General features: G+C 42.6%; 1 protein-coding gene across 1 annotated transcript in view; it reads right to left on the bottom strand.

The window, feature by feature from the left end:
* Stox2 (storkhead box 2) overlaps nucleotides 1-25235 on the bottom strand; it is a 102968-nt gene that overhangs the window by 5186 nt on the left and 72547 nt on the right. The window contains exons 2-3 of the mRNA XM_027391075.2: nucleotides 6084-6236; nucleotides 149-2414 (exon numbers count right to left, since the gene is read on the bottom strand). Coding sequence (XP_027246876.1) covers nucleotides 149-2414; nucleotides 6084-6236 — 2419 coding nt within the window. The remainder of the gene's footprint in view (nucleotides 1-148; nucleotides 2415-6083; nucleotides 6237-25235) is intronic.

Raw genomic sequence — 25235 nt, 5'->3', positions numbered from 1 at the left:
CTGAAAAAGAAGTTAGAAACAGGCTGTTAACAACACAAGTCACACAACTCACAGCCCTCATTCACAGTCTGAGACTCAAGTGGGTTATCTGCATAAAGCCCCAGGCCCTGGCAGGTCTACGTGTATACAGAGGGACGTCTCTCCCTACCGTGGGGAGTTGAATCCACTGTCCACGGTGATGCTGCTGCTGTCCATGCTGTCCAGGCGGGCCGAATGGGTGGCTCTCTGGTTGCTGCTGCTATCAGTTTCTTTTGGGGTGAGGAGGGTAAGATTCTTCTCAAACTTCCTTTGCAAGTCTCTTTCCTTCTCCCTCTCAAGGAGCCACTGCATAGTGCCCACGTCATCTCTATTTTTCTCCTCCTCTGTGTTTTTGTTGGCCCCTTCCTCAGAGTCATCATCATCGGAGACATTGTAATAGTCAAAAGAAGCCTCCTGGTTCCCCCCAGACTCCTGCTGACGCTGGGACGTAGGCATGGCTTGGGCCACCGATGTCCCAAGGGAAGGTTCCAGTTTTTCGCATCGGCCTGGCAGTGTGTCAGCAGGTGACTTCGGGTGAGATTTGAGGAGGGATAGGCTGGACTTGTGATAGCTGTTTACAGACAAGGTGCTGTGTAGAGGTTTGAACAGTGTGTCTTTGCTGAATATTTCTTTCCTTTTGTCCAGGCTGCTGGGTTCTGCGCTATGGTGCTGGACAAGGCGGCCATTGGCCATTCCCTCTGACACACCACCAGAGGCAGCAGGGCCCCCACCTGGCCCTTTTGGTGACTCCTCCTTGTGCCCAACAGGTTCTCTGGAAGAATGGGGAGTCTGTCTCTCAGACGGAGACAGCTTTTTTACCCCCTCCACCAGGGTCAACGTGTCATGGTCCTCTTTATTCTTCCCCAAAGGTGATGGCGCAGTAAGCACAGTCTCGCTAGAGGTGTTGCACTGAAAATAGTCATCCACAGCTGTTTTTGCTGGGCAGGGGCTGAGTTCCCCATAGGATGGCATACTCTCAGGGGTTTTGCCTGGCTCCAAAATGCTACAAGCACTTGAAGGTTCCTTGCTGCCACCAACTATTTCTGGAATGCACACCTCTTTATAGCTGGCAGGGGAAATATGAGCCCTTTGATGACCAATAGTCTGTGCAGGCCTTAAAGTACTGTCGTCAATGTAGGACTGGCTGGGGGTCTGGTCATCTTGGCTGCAGCCTTCTGCCAGGTCTTCCGGAGTCCCGAGAGAAGAAGCGCCCAGGGGGCCTTTGGAGTTATCCATCGACCTGGATCTCTCCTTGGCCTTGTTGGATCTCTCATTCCTGGACCTCCGGTCCTGGGTATGGCTGTGGCTTCGGTGCACTTTGGAGTGGGAGCTTCCCCGGGAAGGTTCGGGAAAGGGCATCTCCGTTCTCCTTTTGGCCAGTTCACCAGACACATCCCATTCTGGCGTCATGGGGAAATGGGACTCGATCACGTTCGTGTTGCTGTGCATGATGAAGTTGTCTCCTTTGTGTTCAATGATGAAGCAGCCCTCCCTGGGGGCCCTGGTTAGAGGGTCGCAGAATTCATACTCCCTCTCACCTGGGATATCCAGATGGGAGCCATCCGAAGGATCTCCTTTGGACACTCGAGTCTTGCTATGGGACCGAGACTTCCCGTGGGACTTTCGGTGAGTCCGGCTCTTTTTACTCCTTCCACTGTGGTGGGCAGAGGACCCAGCTTTGCTCCGGTGTGCCTTTTCTTCTTCAAGCTTTTTCATCAGTGCCGTGTGCCTCATGACATTCTCCACCGTCAAGTCCGGGTTGATACGCCGTATGATCTCCATCTCCACCTCCCGGGGGATGGTCGTTGGCGTGTCCTCGTCTCTCAGGGGCCACTCCTCAGGAGGAAACTGGGCAGAAAAATTGGCCAGCTGTTTGGTCTTGTCTTTCTTAAAACTCAGCCGGAATAACTTGAGGCCAAATTTTTTGGACTGCTTTTCACCATCTTTAGGCTTTGAGAGAGTTTCTGTCTTATAAGAGAAATTTATAGTACTTTTGCTTTTTTCAGTGGGCGGCACCTGGCATAGTGGAGGAGGGCAGTAAGGGTCTTTGCAGTCCTTGGCCGGTTTCCTCTGCAGAGTGGAGGCATGCATGCTGTGCACGTCTTCTCGGCAACAGTGGCAAGAGTCGCAGTGCTTTCTGGGTAATGTTCTTTCCCTGACACAGCCTGAGGCAGAGGGCGTTATGGTTCCGGGTTGTGGAGAGGTACACTGAGACCTGTCAGGTACCCTCTCATCCAAGTGGTACCACTTACTGTTAGTTCTTATGAGGGACGGAGTGATGAAGTAAGTCTGTGGTGTCACAATGAAATAGCCGTCTGGAGTCGGGTAGATTTTCCTCTCCCGTACCAGGGTGTTGAGTGTATGCCGTAAAATTTCTTGGCTTGGGGTTGGAACACCTACGAGCAAAAACAGAGACGTTTATGGGAGAGGAGAAGGGATGGGCTATGGATCCCTGCTTTTCAGAGTCCTATTAACATTGCCAAAGTTGAAGTCACACCCCATGGCAGGCAAGCAGGCTCCAATTTTCTCTGATGACTCCTATACATGTTATCACCTAGAGAGGAAAAAGCATTAACTCGGGGAGACGACTGGGAATGGAGCTGAGCACTAGAGTTCTTTCCCAGCATGTGTGAGACCTGGTTTGAGTTCCATCCCTAACAGCATCAGGAAAAGGCTGCAAGAGAGAGATGGGAGTTAGACAGGGCTAGATTGCTACTGCTGCAAAGCCTTTCTTCACCAATATGTGAAAGAGATCATTCTGCAAAGGACAGGAAAATTGAGTAGCATAAATTTTTGGAAGAGAATTTTTCAATGAGTCACCAGAGAAATGAGGTTAAAATAGCTACCTCAACGTCAGAGAATAATACATACATACAGACATCATACATACATACATCATACATGTGATGTGTGTAATTACCTTATTATGCCCTCATTTTTTAAAGAATAAGTTTATGTCAAGTTAATTTTTATAAATTTTACAAAAGGGTAACTAGATTTGACAACTCCTTATTTAAACTTCTTGTAATTTTGAGATTATAATGGAATTACATAGTTCTCCCGTTCCTTTCTTCCCTCCAAGCCCTTCTCTATACCATGCCTTGCTCTTTTTCACATTTAAGGCTTCTGTTTTCATTAATAGTTATTATATGAACATAACTATACGCATATGCATACACTTAATATAAGCCACTCATACATAATGTTACTCACATGTCCGTTTTCAGACTTGGCATTGGGTTTTGGGTACTATGCCCTGGGTGACATGATTTCTCCCATTCTTAGCATTCTTTAGCTACCTCTAGGTATACCCAAAAGAGCCCCACCCGTAAAGCCTCACCACCATGGCTGCCTACATGCCCATCAAACAAGGACAATAATAGACATGCCAAAGCAGATGAGGGAAAACCATGAGTACTCAGTCATGCACAAAGGATTGAATCACTCTTCAGCATGCCATGAAATTTTGGAATCCACCACTTTACATGGTGAAACTGTCTATGGCAGTGGTTACAGTCAGATAAAAAAGAAAAAAGAAAAAAAAGTAGCTATTACTAAAGAAGAATTTCAATAATCATTACCAAAAACATGGGTTGCCAGTGTTCTTCTGTGAGGGGCCAGTTAGTAAATACTATAGGCTTTGTAAGCCATGTGACCTATATGGCAATTCCTCAACTCTGCCACTATATCCAAGCCACAGACATCAGGAATGTCTGTGTCCCAATAAAACTTTATTCGCAAAGACAGGTACTGTTAGGCCTGCAGGCCATGCTTTGTAAAGCCACTCCCTTGGTAAAGTCTACATAGTGCTTTTGAAAATTTCTGGGTCTGGCCAATAGTCATCAGCGTTACATAGATGGAAGAGTTTAGAAAGTGCTTCTTTGCCACAAAAGCTGGCAAAGCAGTTACTATTTTAAATGCCAGTGAGTCATTTTTCTACAATGTCTTGTAGCTTAGTGATACTGTTTGTTGCTCAGCAGCAATAAACATTTTACTACTGAATACTGGCTCTGCATTCTTTCCTAGTTTATAGTAATGGGAGGCATGGAACCACATATGAGAGAGCCGTATGGCTTCTCATGAAGCTCTATAGCTAACAGTATGAAGACTTTAAAAGCAGCTGGACTAAAGCAGTGGCCTGGGTATATGGCAGGAAGAAGGGCTGTCCTATACCAGAGGGTAGTGTTTGCAGACACCATTGCCCCTTCTTACTGTATCTCACTCCTAGTGGAAAAGGTGTGCCTGGCAACTAGAAAAGGGGAACAAATAGTGAAGAATGTTCAGGGATAATAAAATGTTACAACATTTAAGATAATTTATAGGTTGCAAGGGTAGGTTGATATTAGTGTTTGAATAGCATATAAACATAAAACACTGAAATTGAGAAAGGAGGGGGAGAGCATGGTGGCATACCCCTTGAATCCCGACACTCAGGAAGCAGATGCAGGTGGATCTCTGAATTCAAGGTCAGGCTGGTCTATGGAATGAGTTCCAGGACAGCCAGGACTACACAGAAAAACCCTGTCTTGAAAAAAACTAAAAACAAAACCAATCATAATCAAACAGGAACTGTAGGAAGAAAGCAAAAGAAAAGAGAAAGTGTGGGGGGAGGGCAGGGGGAAATTATTGGGAAGAAAATGCATAGTTTCTTTGAGGCCACAGGAAACATATGGAGACAGAGGAAGGTAAGCCGTGTTAATAATGCTCATGGAGTTGATTCTTCTATCCTTTACCTCTGTGTGTGTGTGTGTGTGTGTGTGTGTGTGTGTGTACTTTCATATGCGTGTGTTCAAAAACAATTTCTACACCTTGGCTTCAGGCCAAGTCAAGATTGCTTCATCAATGCAATATTAGGGGATAAGATACGATTTTTTTACCAAAGGCATGCAGTATAGGCAGAACAGGGCCACCTTTCTAAGCCCCAGTCCACTCCTGGGCACCCTGAGACACAGAACCTAAGTAAATGCTTATTGTTGCATATCTCTATCTGGGTGGTTCCTCATTATCTAGTATTCCTGTAGCAAAAGCTGATTCAACCGACAGCTTATATTACTAAAGTCTCTTTGAAAGCTTAATGAACATCAACTATATCATACATTTATTTTTAATGTGATTTCTATTTCAGTCTAGAAAGGAGCATAGTATTTACCAACCTGGCAAACTGGCAGTCCTGTAAGGTGTACACTGTCCATCTATTTATCTTTTGTTTTGTTTTTTTGATTTTTTTTTGTTTTATTTTTTATTTTTTTTAGACAGTTTCTTTGTGTGACAGCCCTGGCTGTCCAGGAACTCACTCTGTAGACCAAGCTGGCCTCCATCTATTAAACATGTTAAAATATACATGCACAGAAAATTGCCTATACCTAAGGAAATTTAGAGATTTCACAGCAAACAAGATTTTTGAAATTCTCTTGAAACATTAGACTTGGCAACACTGTGGGGAGTAATGAGGTGCCTCCGTTGAGATGGAGCATAGATGTTTAATATGTACCACTCCAAACACCTTGGTCACTGGAGCCATCAACAGCCATTTGTACTGCAACTGCACCTCCTGCCTTCATTTTGTAATATTCAAGAAAAAAATAACTGTTTTCCTTTTAAAAATGAAGCCCCAATTCATGAAGTAACATTTTATCAAGGCTCATTGGATTTTAACACTAACATGCAGGCATATTTATTTTTGATATTATTCCTATAGTAGAGCACTCCTGGAACTAAACATTCCAGCTGTTTCTGATGAACCCCAGGTTTATATATTTAAGGGAGGCTGAACTTCAATGGACGAATAGAGTCTTGGTCATTTTTGCCAATTTCTTATAATGCTGGCTTAATTGTTTTTCTCCTTAACATCAAGTTAAAAAGTATTGTATCAAAAAATAAAAATAAATGAGAATAAAATAAAAGTAGTGTATCTTAAGGAGTGACATTGTTATTATTTTAAGTCACGGAAGAAAAGTGTCTAGTTGGTTTGAGCGAAGACTGTTTTTCCCTTTAAAGTGCCAGAACCCATGCCCCACATCCACAGCCTACATCCATCGGGAAAGAGCTCCATTCTTTCTTGTTACCTGGGAAACAGGTCGTCAGGTGTTCCATCAGTGCTTCTTGGGTGACAGGCTTTCTTGCAGAGTTCATTGTGGAGATGGCCAAGCAAAGGATTTCCCCGAGTGGAATAAACTGAGATTGACTGATGGGGGACATACTGATTGGTGACACATCACCTGCAGAAAGACAATTTTCAAGTGAGTGGCTTCATTCAAACACCCCACCATTTGTCACACCCAGGCCTGCACCATGCACGCCCTCTCAGAACTGTGCTCTACCCCTTGCATTATGAAGTCAATCAGCTTCGAACACTGAAGCTTGTTGAGATCCCAGAGGATTCCACTTGGGTGGAAAGACGTCCATGCACAGTGGGCACTCCAATAATCTCAACAAGCAAAACTCTCCTTAAAAGCCTGAGATCTCTTTGGAATAGTGAGAGTACTAACATCTTACAACAAATGAGGCTTTGAAAAATCATTTCTGCTCTTATTAGCATGGAGATGATTTATGAAGCTACTGATGTTCACATTTCACAAAGTGCATTTGTGGTAACGGTGACTCATTCATTCAAATGTTGAGGGTCTTTATGTGTGGCCCAAGGAGTTGGGCATTCACATAGAAAGAGAAGTGTCCCTTCCACAACTGTCTCCACCTTCAAACAATTTTATTTACGTGGAGGAGACAGACACAGAGATCAAGATCACAGTGTTGTGTGATGGGGGCACAGCAGACGACTGAACAGTAAGCTCAGAGGAGAATATGGGACAGTGGTATATATACCACCTGAGGTAGACAGTGGGACCTCAGAAGCAGGGGGCTATGGGGTTTTTCTAAGCCTTGAGATCTGAATCTGACGTCAGGGGGCAGGAGGGTGGTTGGTGGCTAGGACATGGGGATGAGCTGGGCATGATAGGAGCTCCAGGCAAGTGTTTTTCTGGGGAGTTGTGAAGAAGGGACACAGCTCTGTAGGGACAACCATGAAGCCACAGCTAAGTGCCCAAGGTTTTCATTGTATGAGGAACAGTGAGCTGTGGAGGAATGTAAAGACTGAATAACACGGTTGTGACTTTCATGAAGAAGACTGTGGTGGCCTTGTAGATGAACACCTGGAAGACCACAGGACAGACTATAGTGGAGTAGAGACCATGGCCTACTGTATGATTTGCCTGATAGAAGGGATGATGGCTGGGGGGTAGGTGGGGAGCTGAAAACCTAGCATTGCAGGGTAAAAAAATGTGGATTCATTAAGTCTCAGCCAGTAACACAAACACCTCTCTCCTTTTCTCAAATCTTTACAGTTTGGACTTAGTCCAGCTGGCTCCCAAGGATTCCCAGAATTTTCCAGACATTTCTGGAGTGGGATGACTTCAGAAGAGGAAAGAACTAGGAGAGAGTAGGGGGGTAATGTGTCTGCTCCTAACACCTGAGTGCCACCTGAATTATACTTAGGAGTTCTGTATGATTTTATTACAAAATAAGTTCTACAAAAAGGGTATAAACAATCAGCAGAATAGATCTTCTTTACTGATCATATTTACATGAAATCTCCTTTTTTTACAACGATTTATTTTGATTAATTTATAATTGTAATACAGTGTGTGTGTGTGTGTGTGTGTGTGTGTGTGTGTGTGCACGCAATGCCCATAGAAACCAGAAGAGGGTACTGGATCCCCAGGAACAGGAGTTATGGGCCATTGCAAGCCTCCCAGTGTGAGTGCTGGAAACTGAACTCAGGTCCTCAGGAAGATCAGTATATGGTGTTAATGGCTGTGCCATCTTTGCACCCCACCTCCTTTTGGTTTTGTTTTATTGTTTCTTAAGCATGCTTTCTCATGCAATAAGCTAGCACAGACGGCCAAAGACAAGGCTCCCTTCAGCCTATAACATTAAGCAATATCCTCTCCAGAAGATGACTGGGTGCTCTGAGATAGACCAGCATCCCTGCTGTCAGGGCACTTAAAGCTGTGCTTGGATACATCTGCTAGGCTGTAGAAAAGTACAGAGGAACCTAAGGGAAGAACATGAACCCAACTTTGAAATGATGTAATGAATGAAATCAGGCAGCAGAGATGGAGTTCCCTGAGTTTTGGAATAAGTCCGGCAGGTGTATGAGACAGAGCAGCAGAAACCCAGTGCCTAAAACATGAAGCTTGCTCCCTTCTCTGGAGCCCGGTTCAGTTCAGTGCTCCCCTCTCCTACTGCATCACTGGGGGACTCCATCAGCTCCATTAGGACATCAGACAGATATGAGAGGAGTAGGTGATACAGATAGTGGAGCAAATTCAAATTCAGATTTTAAAAAAAAGAAAATCAGCAGAAAACAGGAACACATCTAATGTAGGACCTACAAACCCAGGAGCTCTCCAAAAGCAGAGCTCTCTGAAAAGTTTGACAAAATCTGGTGGATGAGCAGCAGCTGGAAATGAGAAGTACATGGGATTTAAAGCTACTAGGTAAGTTGGTTTTGTGCATCGTGTGTGTAGGTGCTCAATTCACACTGAACAACTGTGTGGGGGGTTATCTGAGTGGGCACATATACAGCAGAAAACTTTAGCTTTTTTTTTTTAAGGATAGACACATTTTGAAACAAAATCTTATCCAAAAGTCTGATGCACAACAAAAGAACTTGTGCTGACTGTGCAAAGTATAGTTAGGGGATGGGCACTCCTGTAAACCCTTCCCTCCCACATGAGCACTGGAGCCCAGCCAGAGGCCTTCAGACTTTTTCTGACTCTGACTTGAGAGGTGCTGAAGTTGGCATTCTGGCAGAGTTGCTACTCTAGCCACTTGGCCCTCCAAGTCTTCTGGAGTGATTATAACAGTCATGGAAAGGAGGGTAGGGTCTGCCACCAAAGGGAAAAACCAAAGCAGGTTCCGGGTTCTTTGGAGTTATACGTCACTTAGGAAGTTAACACCTTCCAAAAAGTGTCCTATCATAATAAGATCTCAGAGAACCAAGACGCAGAAACACTAATTATAATTGCCTTAAATGTAGGTTGGAATATTCGGTGATTCTGCATAGATTACAAAAGACTTCTCTACACAGTTGCCAATTAGCAAAACAACTAGTCTGTGCTTGTCCTTCTGCTTTATGGTGTTTCTGTCATCTCCTTCGTGGATTTCTTTTCATTCACTGCACCCACTGTGAGAGGCAGAAACGGTGAGTATGCCTGAGGTATTCTTGCCAAGAGCTCATTTCACTATAACAATGACTATGTACAGTAACTTTTAATGTAGGATACAGGACAAAATGGAAATGGGATGTTCAAGATAGCAGTCTCCATGCCGACTCATTTTTATACTGCATTAAGAGCAATTACTTCCCACTCCTCATCCATTCCCAAATCAATCCACACTGTCTATACCAGCATTTCCTTGGATCTGTTCCCGAACTCCAGCTGCAGCTCCACGCATTCCATATCCCCAGCTCTACTGCAAACGACCTTCAACTCTCACCTGGCCTGTTGTATTAGCTTCATGGCTCTCAGCTTTTCTTCCTTGGTTTTTTTAATGGCCCCTTTCTCCAGGGCAACCAAGGTCCTCCTAAGAAGCCATAAATCATGCCACTTCCCTGCATAAAACCCCACAGCACTGCCTTTTACACGCAGAGAGAAACCTGACTCCTTATGGGTTCTCCAAGGCTCTGGAGTATGGACCTGCCTAAGCACCTCTGTGGGATAAAGCCCCATTCACTCAGCACCCCCTTTCTCATTACAGGCTCACAACATCCTGCTCTTGGATCCTGCCAGGCCTTTTCTGAATGCAGGCTGGGTCTTTGTCATTTGTATTTTGCTCTTGGCCAGGGGTACTTCTGAGGTAGACTTTTCCAGGACTAGTCCCTTGCCATTATATAGATCACAAGTGAAAAAAAGCCATAACCACACAGGGAGCCCCACTCAGACCACCCAAGCCAGTGCTGGACTCACTCTCTGAATGTGTGTGAATGTGTGTGTGTGTGTGTGTCTGTGTGTGTGTGTGTGTGTGTGTGTGTGTGTGTGTGTGTTTATAGCTCACTGTCTTATCCACTAAACATAAGCTCCATAAGGAAGAAAACATGAACACCCCGTTCCCAGCACCTACAATGACCTAGTGCTTACACTTGATACCCAGTACATGTTTAGTAAATGAATACTCTTTTTTCTTAATGATGCAATAATAGAAGGGGTTTCTAGGGGTATTTTTAAAAACCACAATTTGATTCAGATTTTGCTAAGCAATTACCAAATACACTAAAACTATTTGATTATTTAAGACTCTCCCTAATTAATTTCGTGAAGGATATCTCCCCCCCACACACACACACAGTATTTATCAAAGAAAAGGTATCATACCTTAGGTGAGGTTTAGAATGACCTTAAGGTCTTTTTTAAAAAAAATCATAGGATCTCTCAATACAATATAACACAGTCAGAGTTATCAAGATATTTTGTGGGGGGGGGTCTTTTATCAACATGATTAATGAGACAACTAGTCACTCTTAAAATAATGCCACTAGAAAATTCTTGTAAGTACTGGAGAGATAGCTTAACAGTTAAGAGTGCTTGCTACTCGTGCTGATGACCCAGGTTCAATTCCTGCATCCATATGGTGGCTCATAACCATCTTTAGCTCTAGCTCCAAGGGATATGACACCCTCTTCTGACTTATGTGGACACCAGACACATGGGTGGTATACACTGATACATGCAGACAAAACACTCATACACGAAAAATAAAAGCAAATTATTTTTTAGAGATATAAAGGAAAATTCTTTTAACAACTACTTGACATTTATTTTTTCCAAAGAAGACAAGAAATGATAAATACTGCTGAAATATACAACTCAACAATCACAGCATTTTACATAAACTGAATTGTAACTTACTTGTCTATATTTTTATTTTTACTTAACTATGGGCATGTTTGTGTTAGTTGTGCCACATTTGTGGGTTCCCTCAGAGGCTAGAAAAGGGTATTAACTTCCCTGGAGTTAAAGGTAGTTGTGAGCCACCTGACTTGGGTGCTAGAAATAGAACTTGGTCCTCTGGAGGAACAGTCAGTGCTCTTAACCACTGAGCCATCTCTCCAGCTCCCCGCTTGCCTATATTTATAGAAAAGATGTTTCTATTGTCAGACTGTGTTTGAAGATAGTTAGGGAAAGTCAATTATGAACTCATAGGTACTTTGTGGGTTAAAGAATTCTTTATGAACAGCTGACACTCCACCCAACCATACTTTTTAAAAGGAGGGGAGGAGGAACTAGGCTTTTTTTTAAAAAAAAAATCTATTTAAATACAGTCTTGGGGGGGGTACAAATGCTCCAACTAGGATAATTCAGATACTATCAAATTCAGAGTAAGTATTCAATGTATTCCTACCAAGGGGATGCCAGATGTGAAAAACCCTGAAAATATTCCAGTGGTAAGGGAAGAGCAGTTCCTGTTTAAAGCAGGTCAATGACATTTCAGAACTGTTTTCAAGCCAATTACTTTGTGAGCTGGTTAGCACAAGAAAGATGAGTTAGTGGGATGAGCATTGGAGGGAGCCAAAGATGGTCTCCCTACCACTAGAGGCAAAAGAAAAACATGCAGGCCAGGAAGGGGCAGGAGAAGGGAGGGAGTGTGGAGAGCTAGTAGCTCTGGAGCAGAGAAAAGCTGAAACCTGATCCCCATAGACCAGAAGGCTCAGAATTTACTCTCATTTATCAAGGCATTGCCCATGGGGTCGTCATGTGACATGTTTGTGTTAGCCACTCTTCTGTAACTGCAGAATAAACTCATGCTGACGACTGCCACTCCCACATCAATGAGGAAGGCCTGACACAACAGGAGGACACCCTAGATGCCAGCTGGCTGTATCTTCTGGTCTACCTGTCTACATTCTTCACGTGCCCCTCGGGGAATATCACTATCTAGAACAAACACTTTTACTATTTAAATCTCTCCATTTTCTCTTCCAACTTCTGGGGAAGTTACTTTATTTGGAATTATTCCTTCACACACACACACACACACACACACACACACACACACAGAGAGAGAGAGAGAGAGAGAGAAGAGAGAGAGAGAGAGAGAGAGGAGGGGGAAGGAGAGGGATACAGTCTGTCCCCTCTCCCAATACACACACACACACAGACACACACACACACACACACACACACACACACACACACACAGCCTGAAGTCAGAATCAATTATTCTGTCTCTCTAAGTCCTATTTTTCACTGTTCACTTAATCTCTACTGTAGGTTGAAGGACTTAATGAAATTCATATCCCAAATTCTCAATTCATATATCATACTCCGATTCTAAACAATTAGTTGGGAAACTGGTTGTTTAGAATTGGGAAACTCCTATTCTGTGAAGACACCAGGAGATACACAGTTAAGACCTCACTTTATCATGTGATGTTCTTTATATTTACCTGCTATAGGATGGTAAGGTATGTAGGCCACGGTGTACTATATTGGTCATAGGATAAACTGCAGGAGCCAATCCCCCCCCCCCGCCTCCCCACCTCACCCACCACAGACACATGGCTCCCTGAATTGAACTCAGGTTGTCAGGCAAGCACTTTTACCAAATAAGCCATTTCACTGGCCCAGAATCCCATCTCTTAAGACAGATACAATTAATTGTCTGGTAGACTGTTTCCTTATCTGCAAAATAAGGGTTTGGATGGAACTGTAGCAATGATTTCTTCAGGCTCCAAAGGCCTGTGATTCTCTATTAATTCAGCAGGATTCTATTTCCAGGTGTTGTAGAAATTATTTCCATGCTTATCTAGTCTGGAAGAGGTGCTAATTTTTAAAGAAATGGCTGTGTCGGCTATCATATTTTCCCTTTGCATAATAAAGTCTGATGGAACTTTGTTCTTCAGGACCCATGTGCTTTGCCAAATTAACACTAGCATTAAAATTATGGACGCTAGTAAAATTACCACATGCAGCAGATATGGCAACTCCTCATAAAAAGTCTAAAATGTGCTTCTGAGATGCTCAGAGCCCACAAGGATGAGACAGCTCTACTCTATTCAGCAAAATGTGCTACCTTTGCCAAGTTTTCTCTCAGATGCCCCTGGGCACAGGGAAATCAAATGCTCTCTGAGGTTACAGTTAAGTGAACAACTTCTCCGATGAGTGGCATCAGACAAACCTTGTGTTTTACAATTTAATTCAATTTATTAACCCCAATTTTTTGTTTAAATGCTGCTTGGTTCTCTTAACAGTAGGTCTACTACAGTATTATCCCAAAAGTTCTTCTAGAAAAGCACATATCCCTTTGCTATATACGCTCTCAAAGACCACAGCAGCCTTCTGAGGGGACAGTGCATATGGCTTCTATTAGCTTGCATGCTGCTAAGAAAGTTTCTTTGAAACCAGATTATTATGCTTGACATTCAACTGCTTGTACTGAAATCTGAAAGAAAACTGGCATTGAAAACGGCACTTTTACTAGTTTACTGTAAGTTTGTTTTAAAACACCACTGACTTCAAAACTTTAAGGCTGGGTCCTTATTGCAATAGGCAATGAAGAAGACTTGACATTTAAAAAGTTGAAAATGTTCAGAGTTTTTTGAACTTCTAGGACAGCCTTTCCTGCTTAATTTTAACATCAATAGTTCTCTGACACAAAATCTAGTGATTAAGCTATTATTTGAGGAAACTGTTTGTACTCAAAAGGTAAAGTAAGGAGGAGGCTCCTGTTACTGATGCTGGAGTTAAACATGACGTTGGCTATAACTCCAAAGAAACTTCTAATTAGAGCAGAGCTAAAGGGAATTATGGTGACTTAGAGCACACACACCAAAATGAGTCGATGTCCTCACGTTACCCAGAATGCTCGGCTCATGTCTGTATGATAACAGATAGGTGTAGCTGGGTGAGATTAATGAGTCCATTAGTTTCCAGAAGAAAACATCGTCTTCCTAGACTCTGAGCTTCCATTTGTCACCTTAGCTACTGAGTCTTGGTACTCAGTACCTTGGCTACTTGGGTCTCTTGCTACTGAGACTTGGCTACTGTTGGAAAATTGTTGTACAATAAGGAAAATTCAAAACAAAGAGAAGGGTAACAAGTGGGCATCAATGGGTGAAAACCCGCTTGACATAATACGAAACAATGGCAGACATCTGTTCTATTCATAACAGTTAGTAGCACTTTAGATCACTTGTCCATTTGCTGTAGATTTATAGCTGAAGAATTAGAAGGGAACTGAGAACCATCAGGAGAGTCACATGTTTCAGTACATCAACTCTTTGCCAAAACTCCATGTTGTAAGCCAAGCACCACCACTGGGTATGTGTGAGGAATTAGGGAGAAGAAACCAGCAGTCTGCCATTTGCACATCAGAAGATCAAGCATTTTGATAAATGGAAAGGTTCTGCACACAAGGACAAGACAAGGCTTGGCTCTGCCTTCTACCAAGATGGTGGTGATACATCTCTGTTCCCTAACCCAGAGTTAAGTTAAAATTAATTTAGTTATAAATTAGATATGTCTCCTTGACATGAGATAAAAATCACATGAAAATATCAATCCTGGCCAACAACAATTAATACAGTTTCCTGGATATCAAGCCATTCTATATGGTGCATGGTTAATGAGTGTTCCCATGGAAAATGGAGTCTTCCTTTAGAATGAGTGCCTCAAATAGAATAGAATCTAAGTTCCTAGCAGAAGCCGTCATCTACTCCTCATCCATTTCCACCATCCAGCAAAACCCTGCCTGTCCATAAAGATGCATCACGCATTGCAATTTCTACTGATGGAAATTTTCAACTATGATTTAATAAAGTGGCCTGACATTTGCAGGGCTATTCTGGAAGTTAGAATCCCCAGGGCTGTGTCTCAGGCTCTGCACTCTTGCTTCATCAGCTGAGGTATCAGGACTGTGATGGATTTCTGTGAAATACAACTGCAACTCAACAACCAAGTCTAATTCAATACAGGTCAGATGTGGTTAGAATGGCAGTTCCCAGATGACAACAACCTTTACTGAACAGTAGCCACAGCACACTCCCCAACTGCTACCCTACCTGCCCACTTCCAACAGTCAGAGAGGTTGTTGTTGAACTATGTAGGAGTTTCAAAGGACAAGAGAAAGTTTAGTGGCCATGAACAGACTCACAGTGAACACTCCAACTCACAATACCACTAAATGACTCTCCTCCCTAAATATCAGGACAATGACAAAGCCCAGCAACTTTGTTATACCATGAGGTTGAGACCCCAGCTCTGGACTTCATTAGTTACACCATTGGGGGGAAATAGTTTAATTTTTTGTGTCTCCATTTCTTCATTTTTTGCAAAGTGTCTATAGCAGTAGTTCTCAACCTTCCTAATACTGTGACCCCTTAATACATTTCCTCATGTTGTGGTGACTCCCAACCGTAAGATTATTTTCATTGCTACTCCATATGCTACTGTTATGAATTGTAATATCAGATACTCAGGATATCTGATGTCTAACCCCTGTGGGGGTCATGACGCACAGGTTGAGAACCACTAGTGTATAGTGATGCCAACCTTACAGGGATTGAGGATATTAGATGAGGTAATGGATGTTGAACATACTGCCCTTGAGACCTAATATTTAATAAATAATAGCTAGTATTAAAATATATTATCTCCAAGCCTGTCTAAATTCAATACATTTCTTTTTTCATCAGTATTGAATTTATTCTAACAGAAAATTAATTTAGTTATAAAAGGAAATTAATTTAGCTATAAAAATTAATTTTGTCATAAAAAGAAACCCTCTAAAAAATATCTTAGCCCATGCTAAGGAGGGTAGTAGTCCTCCTTAAAGACAAAGAGTGTCCTCCTGATACTTAGCTGAGTGCACCTGCCCTGAGGGAATGGACTATTTCCATTGAGATACAACTTTTGGGCTTGGGGACAATGGCTTTAGAGCAAACATGAGGCATGGACTTCACTAGGGTATGTACAAAAAATGATAGTTAAGAAAGTTGGCCTGTTTCAGAACAGTGACTGGACAGATTCTTCACCCACACTGCCTTAAGAAATAGCTCTTTGTACTAAAGATGGGTAACATTAGGAGTTAGAGAATTTCTGATGGGCCCTGGGATTCTCATCACTGATTATCTCTTAGGAAAATGTCTCAGGACAAAAAAGGTGACATTTACACAAACCCATAGAATTTTGTTCGCTCCTTTAAGGATTGCTTGCCCAATAAAATTAAAGAAAACTGTTATTGATGCCCACATTTAAGAACCACACACATTTGTTCTTAATGGTAACAGTCCTGTACACAGGCTTGTCCGGCTTAGCGTAAAAACATCCATAATTTCCAGAGCCTCACATAGCTTCTGAGGTTTACCTTAGCATTAACCTACCCTGTGGAGAGTCTTCTTAAAATTTAGTTTAATGTTTAAAATGTGTGTATGTGTGCATATTGGGGGATACTTAGGATTATAAATTTATAACTTGCAATGATCAAATTAGTGTACTGATAAGCTTCTATATTGCAGCACTTGGGTTCTTCTCTTCCAGTTATTTTAGTCTATCATAAAATGTGACTGACTGTGGCTCCCTGTTTGTGCTATGAACACCAGGAATGATTCCCCCTAAGAACTGTATTTTGGTACTTATTATATGGCCTCTCTCCCTCTCCCCTTCCCAGTCTCTCATGACCTCTATTCTGTCCTATTTTTTAAGAGACTGATGTTTTTAGCTTCTGATCATTTATTACAATCTCTTTCACTTGTCCTTCTGTGAGTGGCTTGTTTCATTCCACATGACGCCCTCTGGTTCTACCAAAGTTACTTGACAACTTTTGTATTATTTTAAGTACATGATAAATTAATGTTTTATAGTAACTTCCCTTCAACTATCTACTGAGTACTTTCTACATGTGGAAATCAAGAGGAGATGTGAGTTGTAGAACAAGCATACATTTAATCCCTTGCCTTCAATGAGTACAGTTTAGACATAAAATAAGTAATAAAAAAACATTCAAGTTAATGTTCAAAACATCCTTGGAGGATGATAGTAAAAACAAAAACACATGACTATAGTAAAAACAAAAACAGATTCTTCAAAGGGCCCTATCCAGGGGAGCTAACTCATGTGCTTGTGAGGAAGAGGTAGGAGGACTGGGAGTTAAGGAACAACCTCAGTTACATAGCAAGTTCAAGACCAGCTTTGGCTACATGAGACTCTGTCTCAAGCACAAAGATAAAATAAAAACAACATACTCTAAATAAGGCTCCAGTTGCTGAGGAAATGCCAACAACTGACAAATGGAACCTCATGAGCTTAAGAAGTGTCACCATGGCCAAGGAAAGTTAACTGAATGAAGAAACAACATTAGGAACACATGTGACACAGGATAACTATCTTCAATACACAAAACCAACAAAAACCTGAAACAACAAGAAATTAAACAAACAAATAAATGGTATGATGAAACAGATAGTTCTCAAAAGATAAAACACAAACAGCCAATAAATGGATCTCTCCACTCACCGGAGAAATACCAATTAAAATGACACTGATATCCCATCTCACCCCATTCAGAATGGCGATCATTGAATTTTAAAAGTACTGGGGCAAAGATGTAGACAAAAGGCTACTCTTCTATACCACTGGTGGGAATGTAAAGTAGTCCAATGTCTATAGATTAAAAGATAGAGTTCCTCCAAAAAGTTAAAAATAAAACTACTGCATGATTCAAATATATCAATACTGGACATTTATCCAAAGGACTCATGTCATTTCACAGGGACATGTGCAGCACTGGTCACAGTAGCTAAAGTATGGAACCAACTCAGGTATGCAACAACAGAGGAATGGAAACATGTGAATATGGCAAACACACACACACACACACACACACACACACACACACACACACACAGAAAGAGAGAGAGAGAGAGAGAGAGAGAGAGAGAGAGAGAGAGAAATTTAGTCCTAAAGAATGAAGTTACATCACTTGCAGAAAAATGGATGCCACTGGAGACAATCATATCTAGACAATGAAAACAATCTCAGAAAGACAAATAGCATATTTTCTCTTTGGGTTATGGCTAGATTTTATAGAGATCCATAAAATCATGTCCATACTTGCGGCATGAAAATAGAATGGAAACTGGACAGGGGATTAGAGGGAGGGAGAAGGGTGAGAATGGGGGAGGAGAAGGAGGTATGAGGAGTGAATGGACACACTAATAATTGACTTCTGTGTGAAAATGTCCTTGTGTAATAATGCCTGAAGAATGACTATATACAATGGAAACCAAAAAGAAGGAAGATTAGGTGGATGGACAAACTTCACATTGAGGTAATTTCTTCCATTGGGGGAGTTTATGTAGAACAGAGGCTTAAAATGGGGTTCCAGGGACAAGCAGCACCAGCAGGGTGTGGGGTTCCTCTGCAAGCACTTCCCTGACCTGATGAGGGATGTCTTTTGTATATATGTTTCTCTTATTAGTTGTTTGGCCTATAGCCAGTAGAGGTAGAAAGATAGGTGGGGCTAGGAGATGAGGAGAATTCTGGAAAAGGTAGGCAGAGAGGTATGCCATGAGGAGACCGGGAGGACAGGATGCTGCAGGCATTCTCCGGTAAGCCAAGACCATGTGGAAATACATAGATTAACAGAAATGGATTAATAATTAAGACATAGCTACCCAATAAGAAGCCTTAGCCACTGGCCAACAGTTTCATAATTAATATAGCATCTGTGTGTTTATTTAGGGTTGAGAAGGGCAGCAGGACCTGGCGGGACAAGAAAACCTCTGCAACACTGTCCAAGTATCCTTAGCAATGAAGACAGGAAGACTTTCTTTCCCTTGGTGGAAGGGGGAACAGTGAGCATGGCTGTAACCACAAAGAGGGAAGAGGGGCCCTGCCAATGTAGATTTGGAATTATTTTAAAATGTTCCAATTATGCAAATTACATGGAGGATCCTAATACTCTGAGACATATTGTTTCTAAAGAACAATACTGAAACTACACTTGGGGAGGTGGTAAAAATCATGTTTTCAGAGATATCATTTTCATGTTGTTGAATGCAACCTACAAAGTATTTTTTACCTTTTTTGTTTTGTTTTGCTTTGGTGAAACAGGGATTATCTGTGTAACAGTCCTGACTGTTCTGGAACTCGATTTGTACAGCAGGGTGGCCTCAAACTCACTCAGATCCACCTGCCTCTGCCTCTCAAGTGCTGGAATTAAAGGCATGCGCCACTACCACCACCACCACCAAGCACCAGTTTTTAAAAAGATTTTGTGTGAAAAACTCGTGAGTGTTAAAAAAAAAAAAAGCTCTGTCATCAAAATCCTAAACAAGACCCTAATGAAATATGCCGACTTTGTTAGTTCACGGAAGCCTCAATTGGATGCTACTCTTAAAAAGTCTCTCACTCTCGTGTGTAAACTGGACTCCCTTGGCCTTGACTAGGAGGCATGTGCTCTCTGAGTGTGTAAATCCAACTCCTTCACCCTTGAGTGTGATGTATGTGGGGTCTCAGGTCAAACAACACACTTCTCATGGACTGTATATTAAAATTGAAGAGAAAAAAAATCCCTTGGAGGAGTGAAAGAAACATGCAGATAATGGAAATGTGAAAAATTCTAATTACTTCCTAGCTTCGGCTCTGCCACTGCTGAGTGTCTGGCCCCAGTGCAGCAATGACTCATGCTGATGTGGTCCATGCAATGGGCAGCCTCCACTGGAGAGCTGGGACTGCCTATGATGAAGGTTGAGGGCACACTAATGGTAAGACCGCTTCTCAGAGGTCTGCTTGCCCTGGTCACAGGTGGGATCAACATTTTTAACATACATATATATTTCTTTCATACAACAATTTTTGAAATAAAAGCAGGGGAAACCTACCTGACCCTTTCTGGACTGGCTCCATTCCCCAGGTAGCTTTGATGCTAAAGCCTGGTGCATGCTAGGGGAACGCATCCAAGCACAAGAAGGAGCCAGTAACAGAAATGGACGTCCTAGAATCTGTAATAAGAAGAGAGAGTAAACGTTCGAGCAATAGTATCCTAAATGAGCATTTCAGATAGGTTACTGCAGGCCTGTGGAAATACAACAGCAATCTGGTACTGTACCTTGGAAGGTATATATATTTTAGATGTGCTAAAGAACCCTTGGCTCTTCTTACAAATCAGGGCTTGTGACGCTGAGACAAGTTCTGTCAAAAGCACCTTCAAAAGGCTTTGTGAGGGTACTTTGCTGGTGATGGTTTTACAAATGGAGAGGGGGGACAGAATCATCTTTACCACCCTTTTATTCTATTTGCATGGAACAGCTGGATCCTGATCCACACCTAACCCACAGTTCACAGCCACAGGGACTAAGCCACCATCCCACTGCAGTGTCTCGGGATCTGCAATGTCACTCCTTTTCTGATTCCTCTCTGCCAAGTGAAGTCACAGGAACCAATCAGCCTGACTTCTCACTCCCCTGCCCAAAATCCTTTGTGAGCTGAAATGAGTCATCGCTCCAAGAAAAGCCACAGCCTGTGTGAGTGTCTGTTAGCTCCTTTGTCTGTGCAGTGCAGTTCAGGGACTCAGAGGATAGGACAGACCCCAGGTGCAGGGGCGAAGGAACACATGCTCCTCTCCAAGGGACCCGGGCACCATCACATGCATTAGTTCCCCAACATGTTTCTTTTTTGAATCACCAAGAGTAAAAAGGGCACATACCTCCAAAATGCTTGAAGAAAGAACACACACATTCTATTGATTTGGCATCATGCACTCAACAAACTACAATCATAGACCAGACACACTTTCCTCTATTTTTGCTTTTGTTTTTAAAGCTGGCTTTTCATCATCACGGGGGATGAATCTCCCACCTATGTGTAACAAACAGGGAGTTCTATAGTACACTGGATCAAAGTTTAGCTGCAGTGAGCTATTCGTCATGAATTCCAGTTGCCGTGCAAGTCTTTGCAAGCCCAGGGCTCATCACCCCATCAGGCTTTAGCCCCGGCAGCAGAGTGGCTCTGCCACTGCCCATAAAGGCAGCTTCGGGGAATGAGGTCACTATGTCAGAAGCTCACTCCCAGCATCGGGCTCTCCAGAGCTTACAGCACAATTGGTAGGAGACAACAAGATTTGTGGTTTTGTGTCACTGCTTTGTCTGTTTTTCAAATTTTGAAAAAGAAATTCTATGTCTAAAGATCAGTAAGGGAAGAAGGAAAAAAATCAATTACATATCTGTGCAAAAATGTCTTGTTCATTTCGCCATCTGTAACAAGCTCATTATTAGCCCACGCTGAATACCACCTACACTTATGTGTATATGTGTTATATATAAACACATACAAAGATACACACACACACACACACACACACACACACAGACAGACTCTATTGGGCAGAAGTACTGAGAAAACATTTGGCTTTGTATTGACATGTGAAGCACCTTCACAGTATTCTCAGGCAGAAAAGGGGTCAAGGCTCATAGAAGACAGAAGGCAGGGCTATCAACCATCACACAGAGCTTGGAGAAAAAAAATGGAGCTAGGAGAAAAAAAAAAGAATAATAATGGAGAAAGAAATGAATAATGCTGTATTCAAACAGCATCACCCAATGCTCCCATAATATCCCCCAACAGGTACCCTTACTCTCTCACCTCAGGACCAAACAGACACACCCAACAGCAACCCCATACTCAGACACCAGATAGATGCTGGCAGCAGATGATGTCTGTACAGCAAGTTCATCACTTCCTCGTGAACGCAGCATCCAAACTACACAGAGAAGTCACAACTGAAGCCAGTTACTATAAACAGAAAGAAGTTCCCAACATGGGTCTTCTAGTTTTCTTCCATCCTTCCTTTCTTGAGACAGGATCTTGCTCTGTAGCTCAGGCTGGCCTCAAACTTCCTGTGATCCCCCTGTCTCGGCCTCAAAAATGCTGTGATGATGAGGATGAGAAGCATCACCCTCCACACCTGGAAGGTCTTGTGATTGCTGAGTTGGAAGGATCCCTAAGTGGATTAGCAGGCTTGGGTCCCACCTGAACCTTGTCATGTAATTTCTAATTCTAAGATGCACCACTGTGAATCTTTGGCCTTACCCCAACACACTCCAATCAACTCCTCAACCAAGGGATTCCCAGTCTGGCCTTGGGAAGCTATGAAAATGCTCAACCGTCTTTGGCCTGTCAATACATCCACTAGCTACAAATATACATTAACCTGGCATATACCAGATTGCCTCTTTGAATAGTTGCCTGGAGTTTTAGATGCCCAATAAGCATGCAGACTATGTATTCACTCATTGGTTGATTGATATGTTTGATTCTAATGTTAAACAAACAAATGAAAAACTCTTTGGCGTCTGTCATCTTCTGGGTCTTTTCAAATCCTTGGGACCCATGGGTTCCTTCTTTTACTCACTCTTTCGATGCTGTGGGCACCAGGATTCTCCCTGTCACACTACTCTGGCTCTGTCATGAATGCACACCTACTAACCAATGAATGTAGTGGATGTTAGTTATTGTGTATCTCCAACAATCCCTCAGCAGCTATTACTAAGCTGCATAATGCTTTGAATATCTCATGCACTTAAAAAAAAAACTATACGAATTGTACCTTTTATGCTTTTAGAAATGGCTTTGTCTTGAATATCCATTCCAAGGCAATCTTTCCTTTCTCCTCTTGGTCAGTCACTGTAGGCTGTCCCTGTGGCTCAAGACTGAGGCTTTCTATCAGTGCAACCCAAAGCTAATCATTCTCTTTTAATGTAGCTGAATCCTTAATTAGAAATCCACCAAAATCCACCCAACGTATCTACGAAGGTCAGTCTTCATTGTCAACCTGACTGGATTAAGCATCACCTAGGACAGCGGCGGTGGTGGCGCAAGCCTTTGATCCCAGCATTGGGAGGCAGAGGCAGGCAGATCTCTGTGAGTTCAAGGCCAGCCTGGTCTACAGAGTGAGTTCCAAGACAGCCAGGACTACTACACAGAGAAACCCTGTCTCAAAAACAAACAAGCAACAACAATAATCACCTAGGAGACACACTTTTGGATGTGTCTGTGAGAGGTTTCCAAAGAGGAGGGAGGATCACTGAATATGGGAAGCCAGCTGAACACCAGTGTTTGTCTGTCCCCTTACTTACTAAAGATACCATGTAATCACCTTCCTTTCTTTCACCATGACAACATCATCAGCCCTCACAACTTAAGGCCCTCCATGGAAATACCAGACCATTGTACCTACCTTTAACAACTTTCCTCTATGTTTCACTTTCCTCTATGTCTACTAAAGGTGAAATCAGTGAATAAAGAAAAACAAAAGCACTTGAGGGTCTAGAAAATAACAGCTAAAGATGTGTTCAAAGTTTCCAATATATAAACATAAATGTTTCCATCCTGAGATGGGCCTATTCTGCTCATAGATAGAAGCATCTAACCCTTAGAAGGGACCTGAAAGATAAAATAAGAGTTAACCTGCCTCCTTCTAGATGGCACAACCAGTGAGAGTAAGGTAGGATCTGAATTCCAGGCACGCACACACACATACACACACAAACACACACACACACACACACACACACACACACACACACACACACACACACACCAAACCTAATAAAACAACCACGGGGAAGAAAACATTTAAGAAACATATACCTCAAGTTTTAAATTAAAACTTAGCACATGGGGCCAATGTGGTTAATGTCACAGGTCAGGTCCTTTCAGTAACCGGTGGCTTTGCCCAGGTCTAGAGATTCTGACCAACTGCCCTCTGGCCTCGGATGTCTAACTTTCATCAAATGACCATGCAGAAGAATTCAAACTACCTGTCAACACTAAAACCACAAGCTTTCCTTGCTGTCCTGCTACAAGCAGGGGGAATTGTATGTAGATATCCATTAGCCTCAATTCAGAAACCTAAGCACAAGAGGCCAGGGTGTTGCTCATTTGATCAATTGCTTGCCTTGCATGCACAAGTGTCCAAGCTCCAGGCCTAGAACCCCCCCCCCCGTTTTTAAAAGCTGAGCAAGGTGGTGTAGCCTTATATAATATCAGCTCTGGAGAGGCAATGACAGGCAGCAGGTAGGGGCTCACTGGCCCACTAGCTTAGCTTACTTTTGTGAACTCCAGACCAATGGCAGATACTGTCTTTTTTTTTAATTGCATTATGATTATGCATGAGGTGTGACATCTGAGGCTGTCTGCCAGCTTTCACAGGTATGTGTGCACTTGAGTGCATGCACACACACACACACACACACACACACACACACACACACACACACACTGAGAGAGAGAGAGAGAGAGAGAGAGAGAGAGAGAGAGAGAGAAAGAGAGAGAGAGGAATAACATAGGCAAGAAAGACATTCCCAAGTTTTAGACAGCAATGAGAATGAGGGTAAAAAGTCAGCTCCAGCCATAATGAATAGCCCCCTCCGCCTGACTTCTGTCTCTTTCATAGTGGCTTCGGTGACAGTGAAGATTTGCAAACATTATCCTGAGGATGCTACAGGTCACCTGCTCAACTGACATGGTGTGAAAAAAAGGAGGTGCTTGGCACTAGAATGCCTCCTTGGCAAAAGATTAAACTCTAGCAGCAGTGCAAGGGACAAGTCATGCAGAATTTTAATCAACATTTGGATGACTAACAGTCTGGCAAAGTCTTGGAGCTGCTACAAGTGAAAACGCAGAGAGTACACACCCTTGAATCAACTGAAACTATCTACTGGGCACTTAACTGTGACGTATTTAATACTAGGGATTATTCAAAAATGTATAAGATAGTGTATATAATTCAGTGTGTACACCCAAACGTACTTTTTCCCCCACGAACGAATGAAATAAATGACTTCTACTTTCAGAAGTTCAAACTACACTGGAGAAGAAAAGATACTTACACCTAAGTCCAAAAAAGTATGAGGCAGAACCTGTCAAAGGCAAGACATGGGGAGTGGAGTTGGAGCAGACAGGAGTGATGCCAAAGGAGAGGTTATTTTAGAATCTGAAAGGTGAGAGAAGAAAGATAGGCACCCACTCTAGACCATAAGCTCTGGAAGAAAGGGATTTTTGCAGACTTTGTGCTAAGAGTGTGTTCCTGGAGAGCTCTTCCCCCAAAGGACCTAAGCATTTACACATGGAAGGAAAGAAAGGAGGGAGGGGAGATCTGGAGATAGGAAGCGAGAGGGAAAATGTGGACTTACAGAGATGTGGAGGTACCAGAGGAGGAAG

Source organism: Cricetulus griseus (genome assembly GCF_003668045.3).
Source record: "Cricetulus griseus strain 17A/GY chromosome 1 unlocalized genomic scaffold, alternate assembly CriGri-PICRH-1.0 chr1_1, whole genome shotgun sequence".
Classification (NCBI taxonomy): Eukaryota; Metazoa; Chordata; class Mammalia; order Rodentia; family Cricetidae; genus Cricetulus; species Cricetulus griseus.
The sequence above is the reverse complement of the archived record's forward strand: the minus strand, read 5'-3'. Positions and strand labels throughout refer to the sequence as shown.